The sequence below is a fragment of the Nerophis ophidion genome, linkage group LG09, assembly GCF_033978795.1.
Source record: "Nerophis ophidion isolate RoL-2023_Sa linkage group LG09, RoL_Noph_v1.0, whole genome shotgun sequence".
NCBI lineage: Eukaryota > Metazoa > Chordata > Actinopteri > Syngnathiformes > Syngnathidae > Nerophis > Nerophis ophidion.
This window is the reverse complement of record NC_084619.1, coordinates 61563073-61583878: the sequence shown is the minus strand read 5'-3', so window position 1 is coordinate 61583878 and position 20806 is coordinate 61563073. Positions and strand designations below refer to the sequence as shown.

Genomic DNA, 20806 nt, shown 5'->3' with positions numbered 1-20806 from the left:
TGCTCTCGTCTCATTTCACCAACAAAAAGTCACCTCACCTATTCTCATCTACCCTCATGTGTGGTGTCCCTGCACCTCTCAAGTCAAACCCTCGCTGTCCTGGTCTTCCTTCCAGAACCTTCTTGGCCAAGTTCCCCCTGATGGGAGAAACTCAGGAGCGCGAGCGAGTGCTGGCTCACTTCTCCAGACGCTACGTGCGCTGCAACCCAGACGGCGACACCACGGAAGGTGCCTGTGACTACACGCGCTGACGCCTCATGTCCTCATGTCCTCATGTTGTGTGTGTCTGTGTCTGTGTCTGTGTCTGTGTCTGTGTCTGTGTCTGTGTGTGTGTGTGTGTGTGTGTGTGTGTGTGTGTGTGTGTGTGTGTGTGTGTGTGTGTGTGTGTGTGTGTCCCTCACAGACAGTGTCCACACTCTCACATGTGCAGTGATGCTGCTCAACACTGATCTCCATGGCAACGTGAGTTGTGATTGGCCACTGAGCAGCACGTGTTGACGAATGGTGGGACTGACCATATGGATCCATGGCACTCGTGTGTGTGTGTGTGTGTGTGTGTGTGTGTGTGTGTGTGTGTGTGTGTGTGTCTGCGTGCGTGTAGAACGTCGGCAAGAGGATGTCCTGCAGTCAGTTTGTCTCCAACCTGGAAGGCCTCAATGAGGGAAAAGATTTCTCCAAAGACCTGCTGAAGGTAAAAGCCCGGCTGTTGCCAGAAACAAATTAGATGACGTTTTCTGTGAGTTGTCGCGGCCCTGATTGACGGCCGAGGCGGCAAGGGGCGGGCTCTGCGCTCTGATTGGCTGCAGCTGCTGAGGGAAAATGCGCAGTGAGAGGGTGAAGCAGAGCGGGGGAGCGAGCGTCTCTCCTCGACACTTGAGTCAGACCAGCAGGAAGAGGAGGAAGACCGGGAAGACTTCTCTCTGTCTTCACCTTGTTTCGGCCGTCTGAGTGGGCGTGGCCTGGCTTGCCCCGCCTCTCAGGGCTGCCGAGTCACAACGCGGCGAAGGTGCAGCCGGTGACAAGGCAGGTGGGGCTTGATCACGACCGTCCGACCGCTCATCAGAGGACCTCAGACTGAAGCGCACCGGCTCAACCGTCTGTGAGGGCCGCCGCCGTCTTGCCACTTCCTGTTGGGGGCGTCCGCGCCGTCTCGCCATTCCCAGGTCTGTGTTCCACGGGACCATGATCGGAGTCAACAGCATCCACTCGTCGAGCCGCATGCGTTCGCGCTCGCTGGGTTCTGTCCGAAGCGGGCGGGACTCCAGGGACTCGGACTGGTTCAGGCACTCCAGGACGCCGCGCGCTCCGGACGAAGCTCAGAAGAAGATGGACAAGAGGAAGCAGAAGAAGAAGAGGAAGGAGGAAGAGGAGGTACAAGAGACGTTCTTGCAGGAGAGGCTGAAACTGGAAGACTTGGTCCCGGTTGAAGTCTAAGGAACACGTTGAACATGCTTCTTTGACTTTGTAAACAACCGTCTAGTGCTAAGCTAACATGTCACGCTTTGTTTGCAGACGTTGTACGCGTCCATCAAGAACGAGAAGCTACAGTGGACCATGTGAGTGTGACTGTTGCCACGGTAACCATTCCCGTTTCATGTTCGTGCTGTGATGACACACACGAGCTAGCAAGTTGTCGTGATGACAAGTAAGCTAGCAGAGTGCAAACGTACGCTGACCCCGTTGTTGTTGTTTTTCTTCCCGAAGCGATGAGGAGGAGTTGAAGAAGTCCATGTCCGAGTTGGCCGACGGTCGAACAGACTCCGCCTCCCACACCATGAAGCGAATCGGCCGTGGCGGCAACCCCCTGGTGGGTGTGGCCCAGCAGGCGGAGGGCGAGCTCTATAAGAGCGGTTTCCTGGTCCGCAAAGTCCACGCCGACCCGGACGGAAAGAAAAGTACGTGCTCTCGCCATCTGCTTACTCATCTGTCACCATCTAGTGGTCAAATTTTGCTACTGTATATAATTTAATTATTAATTATTTCCTCTGTCGCCTTCCAGTGGTCAAATGTTGCTACTGTAAATAATGTAATTATTAATTATTTCCTCTCTCGCCATCTAGTGGTCAAATGTTGCTACTGTAAATAATTTAATTATGGGTCATTTCCTCTGTCGCCATTTAGTGGTGAAATGTTACTTCTGTATTTAAATGTAATTATTGGAAAATTCCTCTTGTCACTTTGGGTGGTCAAGTGTTGCTACTGTAATTAATTCAATTATTGGCTGAGATAAGCTCCAGGGACACCAAAAGGGACAAGCAGTAGAAAATGCATGGCTGGATGGATGGGTTATTTCCTAGCATCTTGTGGTCTGATGGTGCTAGTGTGACACATTTAATTATTGGTTATTTTCTATATCAGTGGTTCTCAACCTTTTTTCAGTGATGTACCCCCTGTGAACATTTTTTAAATTCAAGTACCCCCTAATCAGAGCAAAGCATTTTTGTTTGAAAAAAAGAGATAAAGAAGTAAAATAGAGCACCATGTCATCAGTTTCTGATTTATTAAATTGAATAACATTGCAAAATATTGCTCATTTGTAGTCGTCTTTCTTGAACTATTTGGAAAAAAAGATATAAAAATAACTGAAAACGTGTTGAAAAATAAACAAGTGATTCAAATATTAATAAAGATTTCTACACATACAAGTAATCATCAACTTAAAGTGCCCTCTTTGGGGATTCTATAGAGATCCATCTGGATTCATGAACTTAATTCTAAACATTTCTTCACAAAAAAAGAAATCTTTAACATCAATATTTATGGGACATGTCCACAAAAAAATCTAGCTGTCAACACTGAATATTGAATTGGTGCATTTCTTTTCACAGTTTATGAACTTACATTCATATTTTGTTGAAATATTATTCAATAAACATATTTATAAAGGATTTTTGAATTGTTGCTATTTTTAGACTTTTTAAAAAAAAATCTCACGTACCCTTTGGCATACCTTCAAGTACCCCCCGGGGTACGCGTACCCCCATTTGAGAACCACTGTTCTATATGACTTTCTGTTGCCATCTAGTGGTCTGATGTTGCTCGTGTTGCACATTTAATTATTGGTTATTGTCAATGTGGCCCTCTAGTGGTTTGATGTCGCTAGTGTATCTAATTTAATGATTGTTTCCTCTGTCGCCATCTAGTGGTCAGATGTTGCTGGTGTGACTAGTTGAATTATTATTTACTTTGTCGCCATCTAGTGGTGTGATATTGCCAGTGTAACTAATATAATTATTATTTACTTTGTCGACATCTAGCGATGTGATGTTACCAGTGTCACAAATGTAATTAATGCTCATCTCCTCTGACGCCATCTTGTGGTGTGATGTTGCCAGTGTAACTCATTTAATTATTGGTTATTTCCTATGTGGCCCTCTAGTGGTTTGATTTTGCTAATCTAACTAATTTAGTTATTGGTTATTTCGCCTGTCGCCATCTTGTGGTCTGATGTTGCTCGTGTGACACATTTAATTATTGGTTATTGTCAATGTGGCCCTCTAGTAGTTTGATGTTGCTAGTGTATCTAATTTAATGATTGTTTCCTCTGTCGCCATCTAGTGGTCTGATGTTGCCAGTGTGACACATTTAATTATTGGTTATTTTCAACGTGGCCCTCTAGTGGTTTGATGTGACAAGTGTAACTAATATAATTATTTACTTTGTCGCCATCTTGTGGTGTGATGTTGCCAGTGTAACTCATTTAATTATCGGTTATTCCCTATGTGGCCCTCTAGTGGTTTGATATTGCCAGTGTAACTAATTTAATTATTGGTTATTTCCCCATTTCGCCATCTTGTGGCCTGATGTTGCAAGTGTCACTACCGTATTTCCTTGAATTGCCGCCGGGGCGCTAATTAATTTAAAACCTCTTCTCACTCCGGCACTTACCAAAGGCATGCAGTAAAAATGTGAGTGTGATGTAAGCTTGGACCTTAAATCCTACAAAATAGCTCTTAATCTTCTTCCCTTTATGCGATTTCAAATTACCGGTATTGAAATCAGCCTCCTCCATTTTAAAAATGATGACAGGGGAAGTGTCACTCGTGACGTCACGAGTTTGACCAGGCGGTAATACTAAGCATGCGCTAATTATTTTGTGAAGCGAGTTTGACCTTGCAGTAATTCAAGGCAGGCGCATACTATATGCCCTGCGGCAATTAAAGGAAATACGGTAGTTGAATTATTTACTTTGTCGCCATCTAGTGGTGTGATGTTGCTAGTGTCACAAATGTAATTAATGCTCATCTCCTCTGACACCATCTTGTGGTGTGATGTTGACAGTGTAATTTAATTATTGGTTATTTCCTGTGGCCCTCTAGTGGTGTGATGTTGCCAGTGTAACTAATTTAATTATTGGCAATTTCCTATGTGGCCCTCTAGTGGTGTGATGTTGCCAGTGTAACTAATTTAATTATTGGCAATTTCCTATGTGGCCCTCTAGTGGTGTCTAATTTAATAATTTTTCTCCTCTGTCGCCATCTAGTGGTCTGTGCAGTAGGTGTTTTTGTAAGGTTATTGTCAAGGGCAACAATTAGGTGACGACAGCATGACACATTTGCCATCTTGTGTCGCAGCGCCACGTGGGAAGCGGGGGTGGAAGTCCTTCTACGCCACCTTGAAGGGTCGAGTGCTCTACCTGCAGAAGGTGCACGTTTCAAGCACACACTTTAAAAAAAAGCAAGCGCATCAACTGACTGCGCTGTGATTGGCCGACAGGACGAGTACCGTGGCGAGCGGCAGCTGACGGAGGAGGAGGTGAAGAACGCCGTGTCCGTGCACCACTCCCTCGCCATGAGGGCCGCCGACTACAGCAAACGCCCCAACGTCTTCTACCTGCGCACGGCTGACTGGCGGGTGTTTTTGCTGCAGGCGCCGTAAGAGCCGCCACCGCCGTCTCGGTCTGTCATTCGCACGCCGCTAACGCCGCCTTGTTTCCCCGCCAGGGACGCCGAGCACATGCAGTCGTGGATCACGCGCATTAACGCCGTGGCGGCCATGTTCTCTGCACCCCCGTTCCCGGCGGCCATCGGCTCTAGAAAGAGATTTAGCCGCCCGCTGCTCCCGGGGTCCGACTCCAAGCTGTCACAGGTAGTGCCCGCTCGCCGCGTACCGCCGGGGTCCTGGCCTTGATGAATGTGGTGTGCCGACAGGAGGAGCAGGTGAAATCCCACGAGGGTCGCTTCAGGGCCGCGTCCGCCGAGCTGGATGACCTCTTGACCTCCATGGCCGAGCACAAGGTGAAAGGTCGCGAGCTGGACGAGCAGAAGCTGCGGCGGGAGTATTTGGAGTTCGAGGTACTCAGCCTTTAACCCCGCCCACTTCCTGTCGGACACCTCACGCCGTTGTCTCTACCCCGACAGAAAACCCGTTACGGTACGTACGCCATGCTGCTGAGGGCCAAGATGTCTGCTGGCGCCGACGGCGACCTGTCGGCTTTCGAGGCGCGGCTCCTGGAGGACGGCCGCAACAGCCTGCAGAGGGTGCGCTCCAGCCCCACGCTGCCGCAGGAAGCGGGCGACGACAGCGCCACACCACACGCACCGAGCAGAGACAAAGAAGGAAGCGCGAAGGCGAAGGCGTAAGCCCGTGCAGGGAAGCGCCGCTGGGCCCTTCACAATAAAAGTCTCATCTCTTTCTAGCCATTCGTGACAGGACGCCGCTCTGCTTCTCCTAGCGACACTCGGCGAGCAGGTCGCCATGACAACCGCTTAAGATGGCCGGCGCCACGTGGGGACTGTTGTCATGGCGACGGCGGGAGGCCGTCGAGGCCGGCAAAATAAACAATGCGACCGCGCCGCTTCGCCGTCATCCTGAGGTGCGTCCATTGGTCACGTGACACGCACACACGGCCTCTTGTCCCCTTGCAGGACAGGAAGTGAACTGCACCTTAGCACATTTTATTCAGGACAATAAGCCAAGAATGTCACTTTAACGGAAAAAGAAACCCCACACAAATGTTGAGTTCAACAAGACAAATATAATAATAATATTAATAAAATAGGAGCATTTTCATAATTTCTCTTCATGTCAGGCACTTTGTTCTTTGTGTCCGCCTTCCTGTGACCTCTGACCTCTTTCCTTCCGCTCACTGATTGGCCACAGGCGGCTGCTCGTCTTCCATTGGCTGACTGCTGAAGCCGCTGTCCACCGTTGACTCTGAATGGTCGAAAAAAACAGCACGTGACGCTCGACGCTAACATTTTTATTAGCGGGGCTAGCTTTTTAGCATGTTTGGTAGCAGTATTACCATGTTTATTACCATGTTTACCAGCAGTATTATCATGTTTATTACCATGTTTACCAGCAGTATTACCATGTTTATTACCATGTTTACCAGCAGTATTACCATGTTTATTACCATGTTTACCAGCAGTATTGCCATGTTTACTAGCAGTATTATATGTATTACCATGTTTACTTGCAGTATTATCATGTTTATTACCATGTTTACTACGATTGTGTTTATTACCTTGCTTTACTAGCTTTAGTAGTATGTTTATTATGAATATTAATAAACATGTTAATAATGCAAGTAAACATGGCAATAAAAATGTTAATACTAGTAAACATGGTAATAAACGTGTTAATAATGCTAGTAAACATGGTAATAAACATGTTAATGCTAGTAAACATGGTAATAAACATGTTAAAAATCCTAGTAAACATGGTAATAAAGATGTTAATAATGCTAGTAAACGTGGTAATAAATATGTTAATAATCCTAGTAAACATGGTTATAAACATGTTAATAATGATAGTGACCATGGTAATATACATGTTAATCCTAGCAAACATGGTAATAAACTTGTTAATAATGCTAGTAAACGTGGTAATAAATATGTTAATAATTCTAGTAAACATGTTAATAATGCAAGCGAAATATACATGTTAATCCTAGAAAACATGTTAATAAACATGTTAATAATGCTAGTAAATGTAATACACGTTAATAATGCTAGTAAACATGGTAATAAACATGTTAATAATGCTAGTGACCATGGTAATAAACATGTTCATAATCCTAGCAAACATGGTAATAAACATGTTAATAATGCTAATGACCATGGTAGTAAACATATTAATAATCCTAGCAAACATAGTAATAAACATGTTAATAATGCCAGTGACCATGTAATAAACATGTTAAGAATTCTGGTAAACATGTTAATGCTCGTGGACACGGTAGTAAACATGTTAATAATCTAATAAACATGGTAATAAATATGCCACTAATACTAGTAAACATGATAATAGTGCCAGCAAACATGGTAATAAACATGTTAAAAATCCTAGTAAACCAATTAATAAACTTTTTATAAATGCTGGTAAACATGGTAATAAACACGTATAGTTAACATGGTAATAAAAAATGTTAACATGATAATAAACATGGGAACAAGAATGTTAATTCTAGTAAACATGGTAATAAACATGTTAATGATGCAAGTAAACAGTAACAAATATGTTTAAAAGACTTGGTAATGAACACGTTTAGTAAACATGGTAATAAAAATGTTAATAATTTTAGTAAACATCGTATTAAATAATTCATTTAAACATTGAAACAAACTTGTTAATAATCCTAGTAAACATGGTAATAAATTTGTTTTAAACTAGGTAATGAACATGTTAATACTAGTAAACATGGTTATAAACATGTTAATGATGCAGGTAAACATGGTAATATGTTTAAAAAAAATGTGGTAATGAACATGTTAATACGAGTAAACATGGCAATAAACTTGTTAATAATCATAGTATTATGGATTACTAACATGTTCACTAGAATTAACATACTTATTACCATCTTTAGCGGCATTAGTAGCGTGTTTATTACCATGTTCACTCCCATTAGTAGTGTGTTTATTACCATGTTCACTCCCATTAGTAGTGTTTATTCCCATGTTTACTAGCATTATTACCATGTTTACTAGCATTATTACCATGTTTACTAGCATTATTATGTTTATTATCACGTTTACTAGGAATTAGTAGTGTCTTTATTACCATGTTTACTAGCATTATTATGTTTACTTCCATGTTTACTAGTATAATTAACATGTTTATTATCACGATTACCAGGAATTAGTGTGTTTAGAACCATGTTTACTAGCATTATTATCATTTATTACCATGTTTACGAGCATTATTATGTTATCAGGTTTACTAGGAATTAGTAGGGACTTTATTACCATGTTTATTAGCATTATTAATATGTCTATTATCACGTTTACTAGGAATTAGTAGTGTCTTTATTACCATGTTTACATCCATGTTTACTAGCATTATTAACATGTTTATTATCACGATTACTAGGAATTAGTAGTGTTTAGAACCATGTTTACTACCATTATTATCATATTTATTACCATGTTTACTAGCATTATTATCATATTTATTACCATGTTTACTAGCATTATTATGTTTATTATCAGGTTTACTAGGAATTAGTAGTGTCTTTATTACCATTTTTACTAGCATTATTAACATGTTTATTATCAGGTTTACTAGGAATTAGTAGTGTCTTTATTACCATGTTTACTAGCATTATTATGTTTACTTCCATGTTTACTAGCATTATTAACATGTTTATCATCACGATTACTAGGAATTATTAGTGTGTTTAGAACCATGTTTACTAGCATTATTATCATATTTATTACCATGTTTACGAGCATTATTATGTTATCAGGTTTACTAGGAATTAGTAGTGACTATTACCATGTTTACTAGCATTATTACCATGTTTATTAGCATTATTATTATGTCTATTATCACGTTTACTAGGAATTAGTAGTGTCTTTATTACCATGTTTACGTCCATGTTTACTAGCATTATTAACATGTTTATTATCACGATTACTAGGAATTAGTAGTGTTTAGAATCATGTTTACTAGCATTATTATCATATTTATTACCATGTTTACTAGCATTATTATGTTTATTATCAGGTTTACTAGGAATTAGTAGTGTCTTTATTACCATGTTTACTAGCATTATTAACATGTTTATTATCAGGTTTACTAGGAATTAGTAGTGTCTTTATTACCATGTTTACTCGCATTATTATCATATTTGCTACCATGTTTACGAGCATTATTATGTTATCAGGTTTACTAGGAATTAGTAGTGACTATTACCATGTTTACTAGCATTATTACCATGTTTATTAGCATTATTATTATGTCTATTATCACGTTTACTAGGAATTAGTAGTGTCTTTATTACCATGTTTACGTCCATGTTTACTAGCATTATTAACATGTTTATCATCACGATTACTAGGAATTAGTAGTGTTTAGAATCATGTTTACTAGCATTATTATCATATTTATTACCATGTTTACTAGCATTATTATGTTTATTATCAGGTTTACTAGGAATTAGTAGTGTCTTTATTACCATGTTTACTAGCATTATTAACATGTTTATTATCAGGTTTACTAGGAATTAGTAGTGTCTTTATTACCATGTTTACTCGCATTATTATCATATTTGCTACCATGTTTACTAGCATTATTAATATGGTTATCACGTTTACTAAGAATTAGTAGTGTTTTTTTACCATGTTTACTAGCATTATTATCTTATTACCATGTTTACTAGCATTATTATGTTTATTATAAGGTTTACTAGGAATTAGGAGTGTCTTTATTACCATGTTTACCAGCATTATTATCATATTTATTACCATGTTTACTAGCATTATTATGGTTATTATCAGGTTTACTAAGAATTAGTAGTATCTTTAGTACCATGTTTACTAGCATTATTAATATGGTTGTTATCACGTTTACAAAGAATTCGTAGTGTTTCTTTTTACCATGTTTACTATCATTATTATCATGTTTATTACCATGTTTACTAGCATTATTAACATGTTCATTATCATGATTACTAGCATTATCATGTTTATTACCATGTTCACTAGCATTTTACCATGTTTATTAGCATGTTTACTAGCATTATTATCATGCTTATTACCACGTTTACTAGCATTATCATACTTAAGAGGTTTACTAGCATTATCGTGTTTATTACCATGTCTACTAGCATTATCATGTTTATTACCACGTTTACTAGCATTATTATCATACTTATTACCACGTTTACTAGCATTATCATGTTCATTACCATGTCTATTAGCATTATTATCATGCTTATTACCACGTTTACTAGCATTATTTAAATGTGTATTGCCACGTTTACTAGGAATTAGTGGCATGTTTATTGGCATGTTTGCTAGCACGACTAACAGGTTAACGAGCACATACACTCGCATGCCCCTCCCCCCGTTAGTGTCACCTGTGTCGTGTTTGTGGCTCGGACAGTCGGCTGCGTGCGTGAGCAGTCGCGCTCCTTCCGTCAGGCCGAGGGACTGAAGAGCTTGGCACAAACCCTCCAGAGGACCTCCCCCAAGCTGCACACAAACAACGACCACGACGTCATTAAAGGCCCGATTTGCAGTCCGTGAGGGGGCGGGGCTTGACCTGGTAGTGTTGCAGCAGGTGTTGGCAGGGGTTGGGGCTGTCCTGGTACAGGTGAGTCAGCGTCATCATCCCCAGCTTCTCAGCCAGCTGCCTCCATGGAACGTCTGCGCCGCTCAGCACGTCCAGCAGGCGGCTCACCGTCTGCTGGTCCAGACCGCTAGGATCCGCCCCTAACACGCCACAGACACTCAGGTAACAGGAAGCGGACCAGGTGTCGCAGGTGCGGAACCAACCTTGAGCGGCGTCGCCTTTGAGCTTCTTGCCGAGTGGCCGAGCTTCCGTGGAAGTCAGCAGCTTCCTCACCTGACGAGCGCAAAGTCAGGTGACCGCTTGACCTCTGACCTTTGACCTCTGCCTGCTTCCTACCTTGTGACACTTGGCCAGGTCCAGCGGCGTGTGGCCGCCCACCTGTCTCTTACGACTCCTCAGCGCCTCCTCTTCTTCTTCATCCGAGGACGAGCTGAAGACCAGCGGCTCGTCGTTCTCCGACTCTTTGTCTGCGCCTGGATGCACACACGCACCTCTCACGTATGTGTCTCTCGCACAACGTGTGTGTGGCATAAAATGTGTATGTGTGTGTGTGTGTGTGTGGCGTACAATCTGTCTGTCGCACAATGTGTGTGTGTGTGTGTGTGGCGTACAATCTGTCTGTCGCACAATGTGTGTGTGTGTGTGTGTGGCGTACAATCTGTCTGTTGCACAATGTGTGTGTGTGGCGTACAATCTGTCTGTTGCACAATGTGTGTGTGTGTGTGGCGTACAATCTGTCTGTCACAATGTGTGTGTGTGTGGCGTACAATCTGTCTGTCGCACAATGTGCGTGTGTGGCGTACAATCTGTCTGTCGCAGGATGTGTGTTTTGTTTGTGTCTCTTGCACAAGGTGTGTCTGTGGCGTATAATGTGTGTGTCTGTCGCACAATATGTGTGTGTGTCTATGGTGTATAATGTGTGTCTGTGTCAGATAATGAGTGTGTATATCACACAATGTGTGTGTGTAGCACAATGGGTGTGTCTGGCGTATATTGTGTGTGTGTGTCTGTCGCACGATGAGTGTGTCTAGCGTTTGTGTGTGTGTCGCATAATGTGGGTGTGTATCTGTGGCGTATAATTGTGTGTGTATCTGGCATATAGTGTGTGTTTGTGGCGTATAATGTGTGTGTGTGTGGTGTATAATGTGTGTCTGTGTCAGATAATGAGTGTGTATGTCACATAATGTGGGTGTGTTTGTGGCATATAATGTGTGTATGTTGCATTATGTGTCGCACAATGCGTGCGTGTCTGGCATATAATGTGTGTGTAGCACAATGGGTGTGTCTGGCGTTTAATGTGTGTGTGTCGCATACTGTGGGTGTGTGTATGTGGCGTATAATTGTGTGTGTATTTGGCATATTATGTGTGTGTGTCTGTGGCATATAATGTGTGCGTGTGTAGCACAATGGGTGTGTCTGGCGTATAATGTGTGTGTGTCTGTCGCACAATGGGTGTGTCTGGCATTTAATGTGTGTGTGTGTGTCTGTTGCACGATGGGTGTGTCTATCACACAATGTGTGTGTGTGTGTGTGTGTGTTGGATAATGTGGGTGTGTCTGTGGCGTATAATTGTGTGTGTATCTGGCGTATAATGTGTTTGTGTGTGTGTCTGTGGCTTATAATGTGTGTGTGTGTGTGTGGCACAATGGGTGTGTCTGGCATACAATGTGAGTGTGTCTGTCGCACTATGGGTGTGTCTGGGGTTTAATGTGTGTGTTTCTGTCACACAGTGTGTGTGTGTGTGTGTGTGGCGTACAATCTGTCTGTCGCACAATGTGTGTGTGGCGTACAATCTGTTGCACAATGAGTGTGTGTATGTGTGTGGCGTACAATCTGTCTGTCGCACGATGTGTTTTGTTTGTGTCTCTTGCACAAGGTGTGTCTGTGTCGTATAATGTGTGTGTCTTCCGCACAATGTGTGTGTGTGTGTGTGTCGCACAATGTGTGTGTGTCTGTGGTGTATAATGTGTGTGTGTGTCTGTCAGATAATGAGTGTTTATGTCACCCAATGTTTGTGTGTTTGTGGCAAATGTGTGTATATGTCGCATTATGTGTCGCATAATACGTGTGTCTCTGTGGCGTATAATGTGTGTGTGTGTAGCACAATGGGTGTGTCTGGCGTATATTGTGTGTGTGTCTGTCGCACAATTGGTGTGTCTGTCGCACAATGTGTGTGTGTGTGTTGCATGATGTGGGTGTGTCTGTGGCGTATAATTGTGTGGGTGTGTCCCACAATGCGTGTGTGTCTGGCGTATAATGTTTGTGTCTGTGTCTGTGGTGTATAAATGTGTGTGTCTAGTGTATAATGTGTGTTTGTAGTCACACAATGTATGTGTGTGTGTGTCTGTCGCAGAACATGTGTGTCTCTCTGTGGCGTATTATTGTGTGTCTGGCGTATAATGTGTGTGTGTGTGGCATATACTGTGCGTGTCGCACAATGTGTGTGTTGCACGGCGTGTGTCTGTGTCGCACAACGTGTCTCTGTCGCACGATGTTTGCGTGTGTGACTGTCGCACAATGTGTGTGTGTGTGTGTCTGTCGCGTATAATATGTGTGTCGCATAATGTGTGTTTTGTTTGTGTATGTTGCACAATGTGTGTGTGTCTGTGGTGTAGTGTGTCGCACAATGTGTGTGTGTCACACAATTTGTGTGTCTGGCGTATAATGTGTGTGTTTGTCACACAATGTGTGTGTGTGTCTGGTGTATAATGTATGTGTGTGTGTGTCTGTGTCGAATAATGGGTGTATGTCACACAATGTGTGTGTGTTTGTGGCGTATAAAGTGTGTGTGTTTGTCACACAATGTGTGTATGTGTGGTTGTGTGTCTGTGACGTATAATTTGTGGGTGTATCTAGCATATAATGTGTGTAAGTGTTGCACAATGTCTGTGTCTGAGGCGTATAATTGTGTGTGTGTGTATGTGGCGTATAATTGTGTGTGTGTCGGGTGTATAATGTGTGTCTATCTGTCGCACAATGTGTGTGGGACTCTGTGGCATATAATTGTGTGTGTGTGTGTGTGTTGGATATGTGTGTGTATGTCTGTGGCGCAAAATGTGTGTGAGTACGTGGCGTATAATTGTGTCTGTCGGGTGTATAATGTGTGTCTGTATCTGTCGCACATAGTGCGTGTGTCTCTGTGGCATATAATTGTGTGTGTGTGTGTGTGTGTATGGCGTATAATGTGTGTGTGTCTGTTGGATAATGTGTGTGTATGTCTGTGGCGCATAATGTGTGTGTGTGTCGGGTGTATAGTAATGTGTGTGTGTACGTGGCGTATAATTGTGTGTGTGTGTGTGTGGCGCACAACGTGTGTGTGTCTCTGTGGCGTGTAGTGTGTGTGTGTGTGTGTGTGTCTGTGGCACATAACGTGTGTATGTCGCACAACGTGTGTGTGTCTCTGTGGTGTACAAATGTGTGTGTGTTTGTTGGACAATGTGTGTGTATGTCTTTGCCGCATAATGTGTGTGTGTGTGCGTGTGTCTGCCGTATAATGTGTGATTAGCATTTGTGTGTGTGAGTGTTGTATACGGTGTGTCTCAATTGTTGCGCTGTGTGTGTTGCACGGCGTGTGTGTTTGTGTCGCACAATGTCTGCGTGTGTGTGTGTGTGTGTGTGTGTGTGTGTGTGTGTGTGTGTGTGTGTGTGTGTGTGTACCAGCAGCGAGCAGCATGGAGCAGAGTGTGTGCGAGTGTACAGCAGCCGCCAGGTGTAAAGGTGTGTTTCCTCCAAAGGTGCGTGCGTTGACGTCGGCCCGCAGCTGTGAAGACACACAATGATGACATCACCGGTATCCCGGCAGCGACGTGACGGCGAGTCGTACATCTGTGATGAGGACGCAGGCCGTCTTGAAGAGGTTGTCCCTCACGGCCAGGTGCAGCGCCGTGTGCCCGCCCTTCCGTTCGGGCGCGTTGATTTTGGCTCCGCCCTCCACCAGCAGGCGGAGACAGCGCTCGCCGTCCCTGCGCACGGCCAAGTGTAGCGGCTGGAGACCTGAGAGACAAAACGCCGGTCAGATTCGCCGCGACCTCAAGCGCGTCGCTCCGCCCACTCACCGTGATAATCTGGCAAGGTCAACAGGTGGGCGTGGCCTTCCCCGAGGTGAGCCAGCAGGGGGCGGAGCGTGGCACTGTCGCCGGCCAGCGCCGCCAGGTGCAGAGCGCTGCGGCCATCTTTGTCCAGCAGGCTGGGGTCGGCCCCCGCCTTCAGCAGCGCCTCCGCCGCCTTCGTCTGCCTGGTGATGGCCGCCAGGTGCAGTGGCGTCTGCGCGGCGCCAGGCGTTAGTCACGTGATCTGCTTTGGCGAGCTAGTTAGTTAGTCACCTGCTGCAGGTGGTTGGCGGCGTTGAGGACGTGCGCCTGCTGGTTGCTAAGCAACGTGTCGGTCAGCTGCTGGACGACGCCCGTCTGCTGATGGATGACGGCCAGGTGCAAAGGACTGTGGGATGAAAAAGAGGCGGGGCATTTGAATGGAGGCGTGGGATCTGGCGTATAATGTGTGGGTGTGTGTGTGTGTGTGTGTGTCTGTGGTATAATGTGTGTGTGTATCTGGCGTATAATGTGTGTGTGTGCGTGTGTGTGTGTGTGGTGTATAATTGTGTGTGTGTATCTGGCGTATAACGTGTGGGTGTGTCTGTTGGGTATAATTGTGTGTATATCTGGCGTGTAATGTATGTGTGTGTGTGTGGTGTATAATTGTGTGTGTATATGGCGTGTAATGTGTGTGTGTGTGTGTCTGTGTTGTATAATTATGTGTGTATCTGACGTATAATGTGTGTGTGTGTGTGTGTGTGTGTGTGTGTGTGTGTGTGTGTGTGTGTGGCGTATAATGTGTGGGTGTGTCTTTGGGGTATAATTGTGTGTATATCTGGCGTATAATGTGTGTGTGTGTGTCTGTGGTGTATAATTGTGTGTATATCTGGCGTATAATGTGTGTGTGTGGTGTATAATTGTGTGTGTATCTGGCGTTTAATGTGTGTGTGTGTGTGTGTCTGTGGTGTATAATTGTGTGTGTATCTGGCGTATAATGTGTGTGTGTGTGTATCTGGCGTATAATGTGTGTGTGTGTCTGTGGTGTATAATTGTGTGTGTATCTGGTGTATAATGTGTTTGTATGTCTGTGGTGTATAATTGTGTGTGTATCTGGCGTATAATGTGTGTGTGTGTCTGTGGTGTATATTTGTGTGTGTATCTGGTGTATAATGTGTGTGTGTGTGTATCTGGCGTATAATGTGTGGTTGTGTCTGTGGTGTATAATTGTGTGTGTATCTGGCGTATAATGTGTGTGTGTGTATCTGGCGTATAATGTTTGGGTGTGTGTGTCTGTGGTGTAGAATTGTGTGTATATCTGGCGTATAATGTGTGGGTGTGTGTGTCAGTGGCACATAATTGTCTGTATATCTGGCGTATAATGTGTGTGTGTGTCTGTTGTGTATATATCTGGCATATAATGTGTGTGTGTCTGTGGTGTATAATTGTGTGGGTATCTGGCGTATAATGTGTGTGTGTCAGTGGCGCATAATTGTCTGTATATCTGGCGTATAATGTGTGTGTGTGTCTGTGGTGTACATTTGTGTGTGTATCTGGCATAGAATGTGTGTGTGTGTCCGTGGTGTGTGTGTGTCAGTGGCGCATAATTGTCTGTATATCTGGCGTATAATGTGTGTGTGTGTCCGTGGTGTACAATTGTGTGTGTGTGTGTGTGTGTGTGTGTGTGTGTGTGTGTGTGTGTGTGTGTGTGTGTGTGTGTGTGTGTGTGTATATATATGTGTATGTGTCAGGGGGCGGGGTCTCATGCGCAGGACTCACGTGTCGCCATTGGCGTCCCGGACAGCACACAGGTTCCTGTGGACCTCCAGGAGAAGCCGCGCGTCCCCGCTGGCGCAGTACCGCAGGAGGGCGGCGGCGGTCTGGTGGGCGCTGCGGGACGCCCGCGCGTGGAGGGCGGCGACTGCGGAGAGAAAGCAGGCGACGCTCGTCAGCAGTCCAGCACGCCGACGCGACATAGCGAGCGTGTCGGTACCCAGGTGGGACAGCTGCCTCTGGGACCGCTCGGGGGCGGAGCCTGACATCTGGGCCCCTCCTCCAAAACCGCGAAAGCTTCCTGAGAAGTGATTCCCGCCCCTTCCGCCGTCCCCTGCCGCGCCGTTCATGTGTTGATGGAAGTGGAAGCCTGCGAGCCACAAAGCGATGAAGAAGGTCACAACGGCGCCAACGTGCGCGGCGTCTCACCTTCGCCGCCACCGCTCCCTCCGCCTCCAAATCCACCGGCTCCGCCTCCCCCTCCTCTCGCCCCGCCCCATGGCCAGGGTTCATAGTGGGGGAGGGGCTTCTGCTTCTTCCTCAACACTTCCTCTTTGTCTAAGCAAGACGAAAAATAAGATGAGAACAGCAAGGCGAGGGGGCGGAGCCTCTCAATTTTTTTTGTGGGCGGAGCCTCTGACCCTGCACATGCGGGATGTAGGTGAAGTGACGAGGGTTGCTGCTGTCGCCCGCCTTCTTCCTCTTCAGCTGCAGGAAGACGGTCACCGAGCGCTCGATCTCCGTGCAATGATACGGCGGCGTCTTGAACACGATGGCGTACTGAGGAGTGAGAGGGGGAGGGAGCGTGTGAGTGCGGGCCATACTTGCCAACCCTCCCGGATTTTCCGGGAGACTCCCGAAATTCAGCGCCTCTCCTGAAAACCTCCCGGAAGAAATTTTCTCCCCAAAATCTCCCGAAATTCAGCGGAGCTGGAGGACACGCCCCCTCCAGCTCCACACGGACCTGAGTGGGGACAGCCTGTTTCCACGTCCACTTTCCCACTATATAAACAGCTTGCCTGCCCAATCACGTTACAACATCTACGGATTTTAATAAAAAACTGCACACACAAGGAGACGAAGCAGAACAACGAGGAAGTTACAGCCATGGCAACGCCGTCTGTAATAGAGTGATCTATGTTGTCTGTCGCAATCTCCTGGTCAATGTTGACTATAGCGTTATGGGGTTGCTTTTTGATTGGCCAACGATTTATGTGGTGTTGCCCACCTGACGGCAAGTGACTCTCGCCAGTACGCAAATGGCAGAACAAAGGTTACTCAAATAGTGAAAGGTGAGTGTTGTTGTCATTTTTTTTAGTAACCAGCAAGCACAGTACAGTTAGTAGAACTGTTTTTTTATTACTGTGTATTTGATAGGTGCCGTCTGAAATTCAACTATCAATTGTATTTATATATGCAATATAATAAATATATATAGCTAGAATTCACTGAAAGTCAAGTATTTCATACATATATAAATATATATAAATATATATATTCATATATATATGAAATACTCAAGTTCGTGAATTGTAGATGTAAATATACTCCTCCCCTCTTAACCACGGCCCGCCCCAACCACGCCTCCGCTCCACCCGTCCCCCACCCACCCCCACATCCCGAAATCGGAGGTCTCAAGGTTGGCAAGTATGGTGCGGGCAGTCATGTGACCCGGCAACACCCGGCTAGAACTCGCCTGTTTGTGCACGTCCGTGGGACTGAACTCGCCGAAGGCCTCCCAGCCGCCCTCCTCGTCCTCGTAGAAGCGGATCTCGATGTCGTCTGAGACACACATCTAGGCTGATTAGTATGCTAATGAGCACGCTAACGAGCACGCCAGGTGAGGCCCACCTTTCTGGACTTTGTCGCACAGTAGGAAGATCTCGTCCCCACCCAGCACGGAGCCGCACGTCTTATCCAGGCGACAGATCTTCAGGTTGGAGGCGTTGGGCGACTCTGGAAGGGAGAGCGGCACAGGCGGCGTGGGTGGGCGGGGTCAAGGCGGACGAGGGCGGCGCTCACTCACTGCTGTCGTAGATGGCGTTGGACACTACGGGCTTCAAGGCACGGCTGAATCCGCCGTTGCTGTCCTTGAGCAAGGCAGTGAACTTCAACCTGACGATGTTGAGGTCCATCACCTTGGACAGCTCCTTGGCCTCCTTCAGCACCGCGCTCTCCTCCAACTCTGAGGGAGACGCCAGGGGGCGGAGTCAGTTGCCACGCCACCTCTCCATTGGTGCACTAACACTTACTCTTCTAAGTACACAAGTGTGTACTTACACTTTTGAGTACACAAATGTGTACTTACACTTACTCTTTTGAGTACACATTTGTGTACTTATGCTTAAAAGACTTAAGCGTAAGTACACAAGTGGGTACTTACTATTTTGAGTACACAAGTGTGTACTTACACTTACTCTTCTGAGTACACAAGTGTGCACTTAATCTTTTGAGTACACCAGTGTGCACTTACTCTTTTGAGTACACACCTGTGTACTTACACTTACTCTTCTGAGTACAAAAGTGTGCACTTACTCTTTTGAGTACGCACTTGTGTTCTTACTCCTTTGAGTACGCACTTGTGTTCTTACTCCTTTGAGTACACACTGGTGTACTAACTTTTGAGTACACAAGTGTGTACTTACACTTTTGAATACACAAGTGTGCACTTAAACTTTTCAGTACACAAGTGCGCTCTTACATTTTTGAGTACACAAGTGTGTACTTACACTTTCGCTTTTTAGTACACGGTAGTGTACTTACTCTTTTGAGTACACACTTGTGTACTTACTATTGAGTACACACTTGTGTACTTACTTTTGAGTAGGTGTACTTACTCGTTTGAGAACATAAGTGTGTACTTACACTTTTGAGTACACAAGTGTCTACTCACACTCAGTTTTTTTAGTACACAAGTGTGTACATTAATCTGTACTTAGTCTTTTGAGTAATTTAAAAAATGGCGTATGAGAAGCGATTGAAAGTAGCAAACAAAAGAAAATGAATATTGTATTGATGGTGTAACATGAGGTTGTGTGTTCGAGTTATGTGACTGGTCATACAGTGTACTTACTGTAATGTACTTATTGTAACATACCTAGTGTAGTGCACTTGTTTTAGTGTACTCGATGTAGTGTACTTATTGCAGTGTACTTACTACAGCACACTTATTGCAGGGCATGTAGTGTAGTGTGCTTATTGCAGGGTACTTACTGCAGTGAACTTAGTGTAGTGTACTTACTTCTGTAAACTTACTTCAGTTTACTTGTTGCAGTGTACTTACTGCAATGCACTTAGTGTAGTGTACTTACTGCAGTGCACTTAGTGTAGTGCAATTACTGCAGTGTACTTCAGTTTATTTTTTGCAATGTGTTAGTTTAGTGCATTTATTGCAGTGTACTTACTGCAGTGCACTAAGTGCAGTGTACTTATTGCAGTGCATGTAGTGCAGTGTACTTATTGCAGGGTACTTACTACAGTGCACTTAGTGTAATATACTTAGCACAGTGTACATAGTGTAGTGTACTTACTGCTGTGCACTTAGTGTTGTGTACTTACTGCAGTGTACTCACTTCAGTTTTTTGCAATCTGTTAGATTAGTGCACTTAGTGCAGTGTACTTATTGCAGTGCATGTAGTGCAGTGTACTTACTGCAGTGCACTTAGTGTACTATACTTACCGCAGTTTACTTACTGCAGTGTACTTGTTGCAGTGTACTTTGTGAAGTGTACTTGCTGCAGTATTCTTACTGCAGTGTAATTACTGCAGTTCACTTTTTACAGTGTCCCTAGTGTAGTGACCTTATTGCAATGTAATTATTGCAGTGTACTTACTGCCGTGTATTTACAGCAGTGCACTTAGTGCGTGTGTTTGTCACCTGTTAGGTGGCCATGTCCTCTCTCTCGCCTCCACTCATCTCGCAACCTCCGCGTGAGAACCTCCACCACGCCTTTCTTGGTCACATGGAGGATTCCCAAGTTGCTGAAACTACAGGAAGTGACATCATCACTTGCCGTCGTGACGATGTGACGACAGGAAGTGGACGGCGGCACTAACGAGGCGGTCAGGTCGTTGGGGCCGATGTCGAGCGTGCAGGTGCCGTTCTTGTTGCAGTGGCGCCCCACCAGACTGTGGGCGTGCACGCGGGGCGGGTCGGTGTGCGTGACCAGCTGGACCTCCATGCGGGCGTGGCCCACATAGTTGTTGATCTGACACACGCACATGTGAAGGAAACAGAAAGTGAAAGAATAAATGGGGGCGGGTCTCACCTTGACGGTGGGGTACGTCCGTCTGTTCTTCTCGCTGGATGCTCCCGGCAGCCCGCCGTGGGACGGCCCCTCGCACTCGTAACGAAAGCGAAAGCCTCGCTGTGGAAGACGAAGAAGACGTCAAGTTCGTGTCGGCCAGCAGGTCACATGACCTCTACTTCCTCTTTCCTGGCTTAACGCCAACATCAGTCGTTTGACGGGTGTCACATGACGTCT

At 44.9% G+C, this 20806-nt stretch overlaps 2 protein-coding genes across 8 annotated transcripts in view; one reads left to right on the top strand and one right to left on the bottom strand.

The window, feature by feature from the left end:
* Positions 1–6025, top strand: part of psda (pleckstrin and Sec7 domain containing a) — a 38060-nt gene extending 32035 nt beyond the window's left edge. For all 5 annotated transcript variants that reach the window (XM_061911440.1, XM_061911439.1, XM_061911438.1 and 2 more), the window contains 10 exons: positions 116–228; positions 404–462; positions 602–691; positions 1513–1556; positions 1705–1895; positions 4575–4645; positions 4717–4874; positions 4944–5088; positions 5151–5294; positions 5361–6025. In XM_061911440.1, the coding sequence (XP_061767424.1) occupies positions 116–228; positions 404–462; positions 602–691; positions 1513–1556; positions 1705–1895; positions 4575–4645; positions 4717–4874; positions 4944–5088; positions 5151–5294; positions 5361–5582 (1237 nt within the window). In that variant the 3' untranslated portion in view covers positions 5583–6025. The remainder of the gene's footprint in view (positions 1–115; positions 229–403; positions 463–601; positions 692–1512; positions 1557–1704; positions 1896–4574; positions 4646–4716; positions 4875–4943; positions 5089–5150; positions 5295–5360) is intronic.
* Positions 5958–20806, bottom strand: part of nfkb2 (nuclear factor of kappa light polypeptide gene enhancer in B-cells 2 (p49/p100)) — a 17689-nt gene continuing 2840 nt past the window's right edge. For 2 of the 3 annotated variants that reach the window (XM_061911443.1, XM_061911446.1), the window contains exons 5-22: positions 20591–20689; positions 20379–20530; positions 20200–20309; positions 18349–18507; positions 18174–18278; positions 18019–18104; positions 16964–17102; positions 16752–16880; positions 16329–16692; positions 14844–14958; positions 14577–14784; positions 14345–14514; positions 14179–14281; positions 10858–10994; positions 10725–10794; positions 10492–10661; positions 10307–10421; positions 5958–6156 (exon numbers count right to left, since the gene is read on the bottom strand). In XM_061911443.1, the coding sequence (XP_061767427.1) occupies positions 6086–6156; positions 10307–10421; positions 10492–10661; positions 10725–10794; positions 10858–10994; positions 14179–14281; positions 14345–14514; positions 14577–14784; positions 14844–14958; positions 16329–16692; positions 16752–16880; positions 16964–17102; positions 18019–18104; positions 18174–18278; positions 18349–18507; positions 20200–20309; positions 20379–20530; positions 20591–20689 (2502 nt within the window). In that variant the 3' untranslated portion in view covers positions 5958–6085. The remainder of the gene's footprint in view (positions 6157–10306; positions 10422–10491; positions 10662–10724; positions 10795–10857; positions 10995–14178; positions 14282–14344; positions 14515–14576; positions 14785–14843; positions 14959–16328; positions 16693–16751; positions 16881–16963; positions 17103–18018; positions 18105–18173; positions 18279–18348; positions 18508–20199; positions 20310–20378; positions 20531–20590; positions 20690–20806) is intronic. The other variant, XM_061911444.1, reaches the window with a different exon arrangement.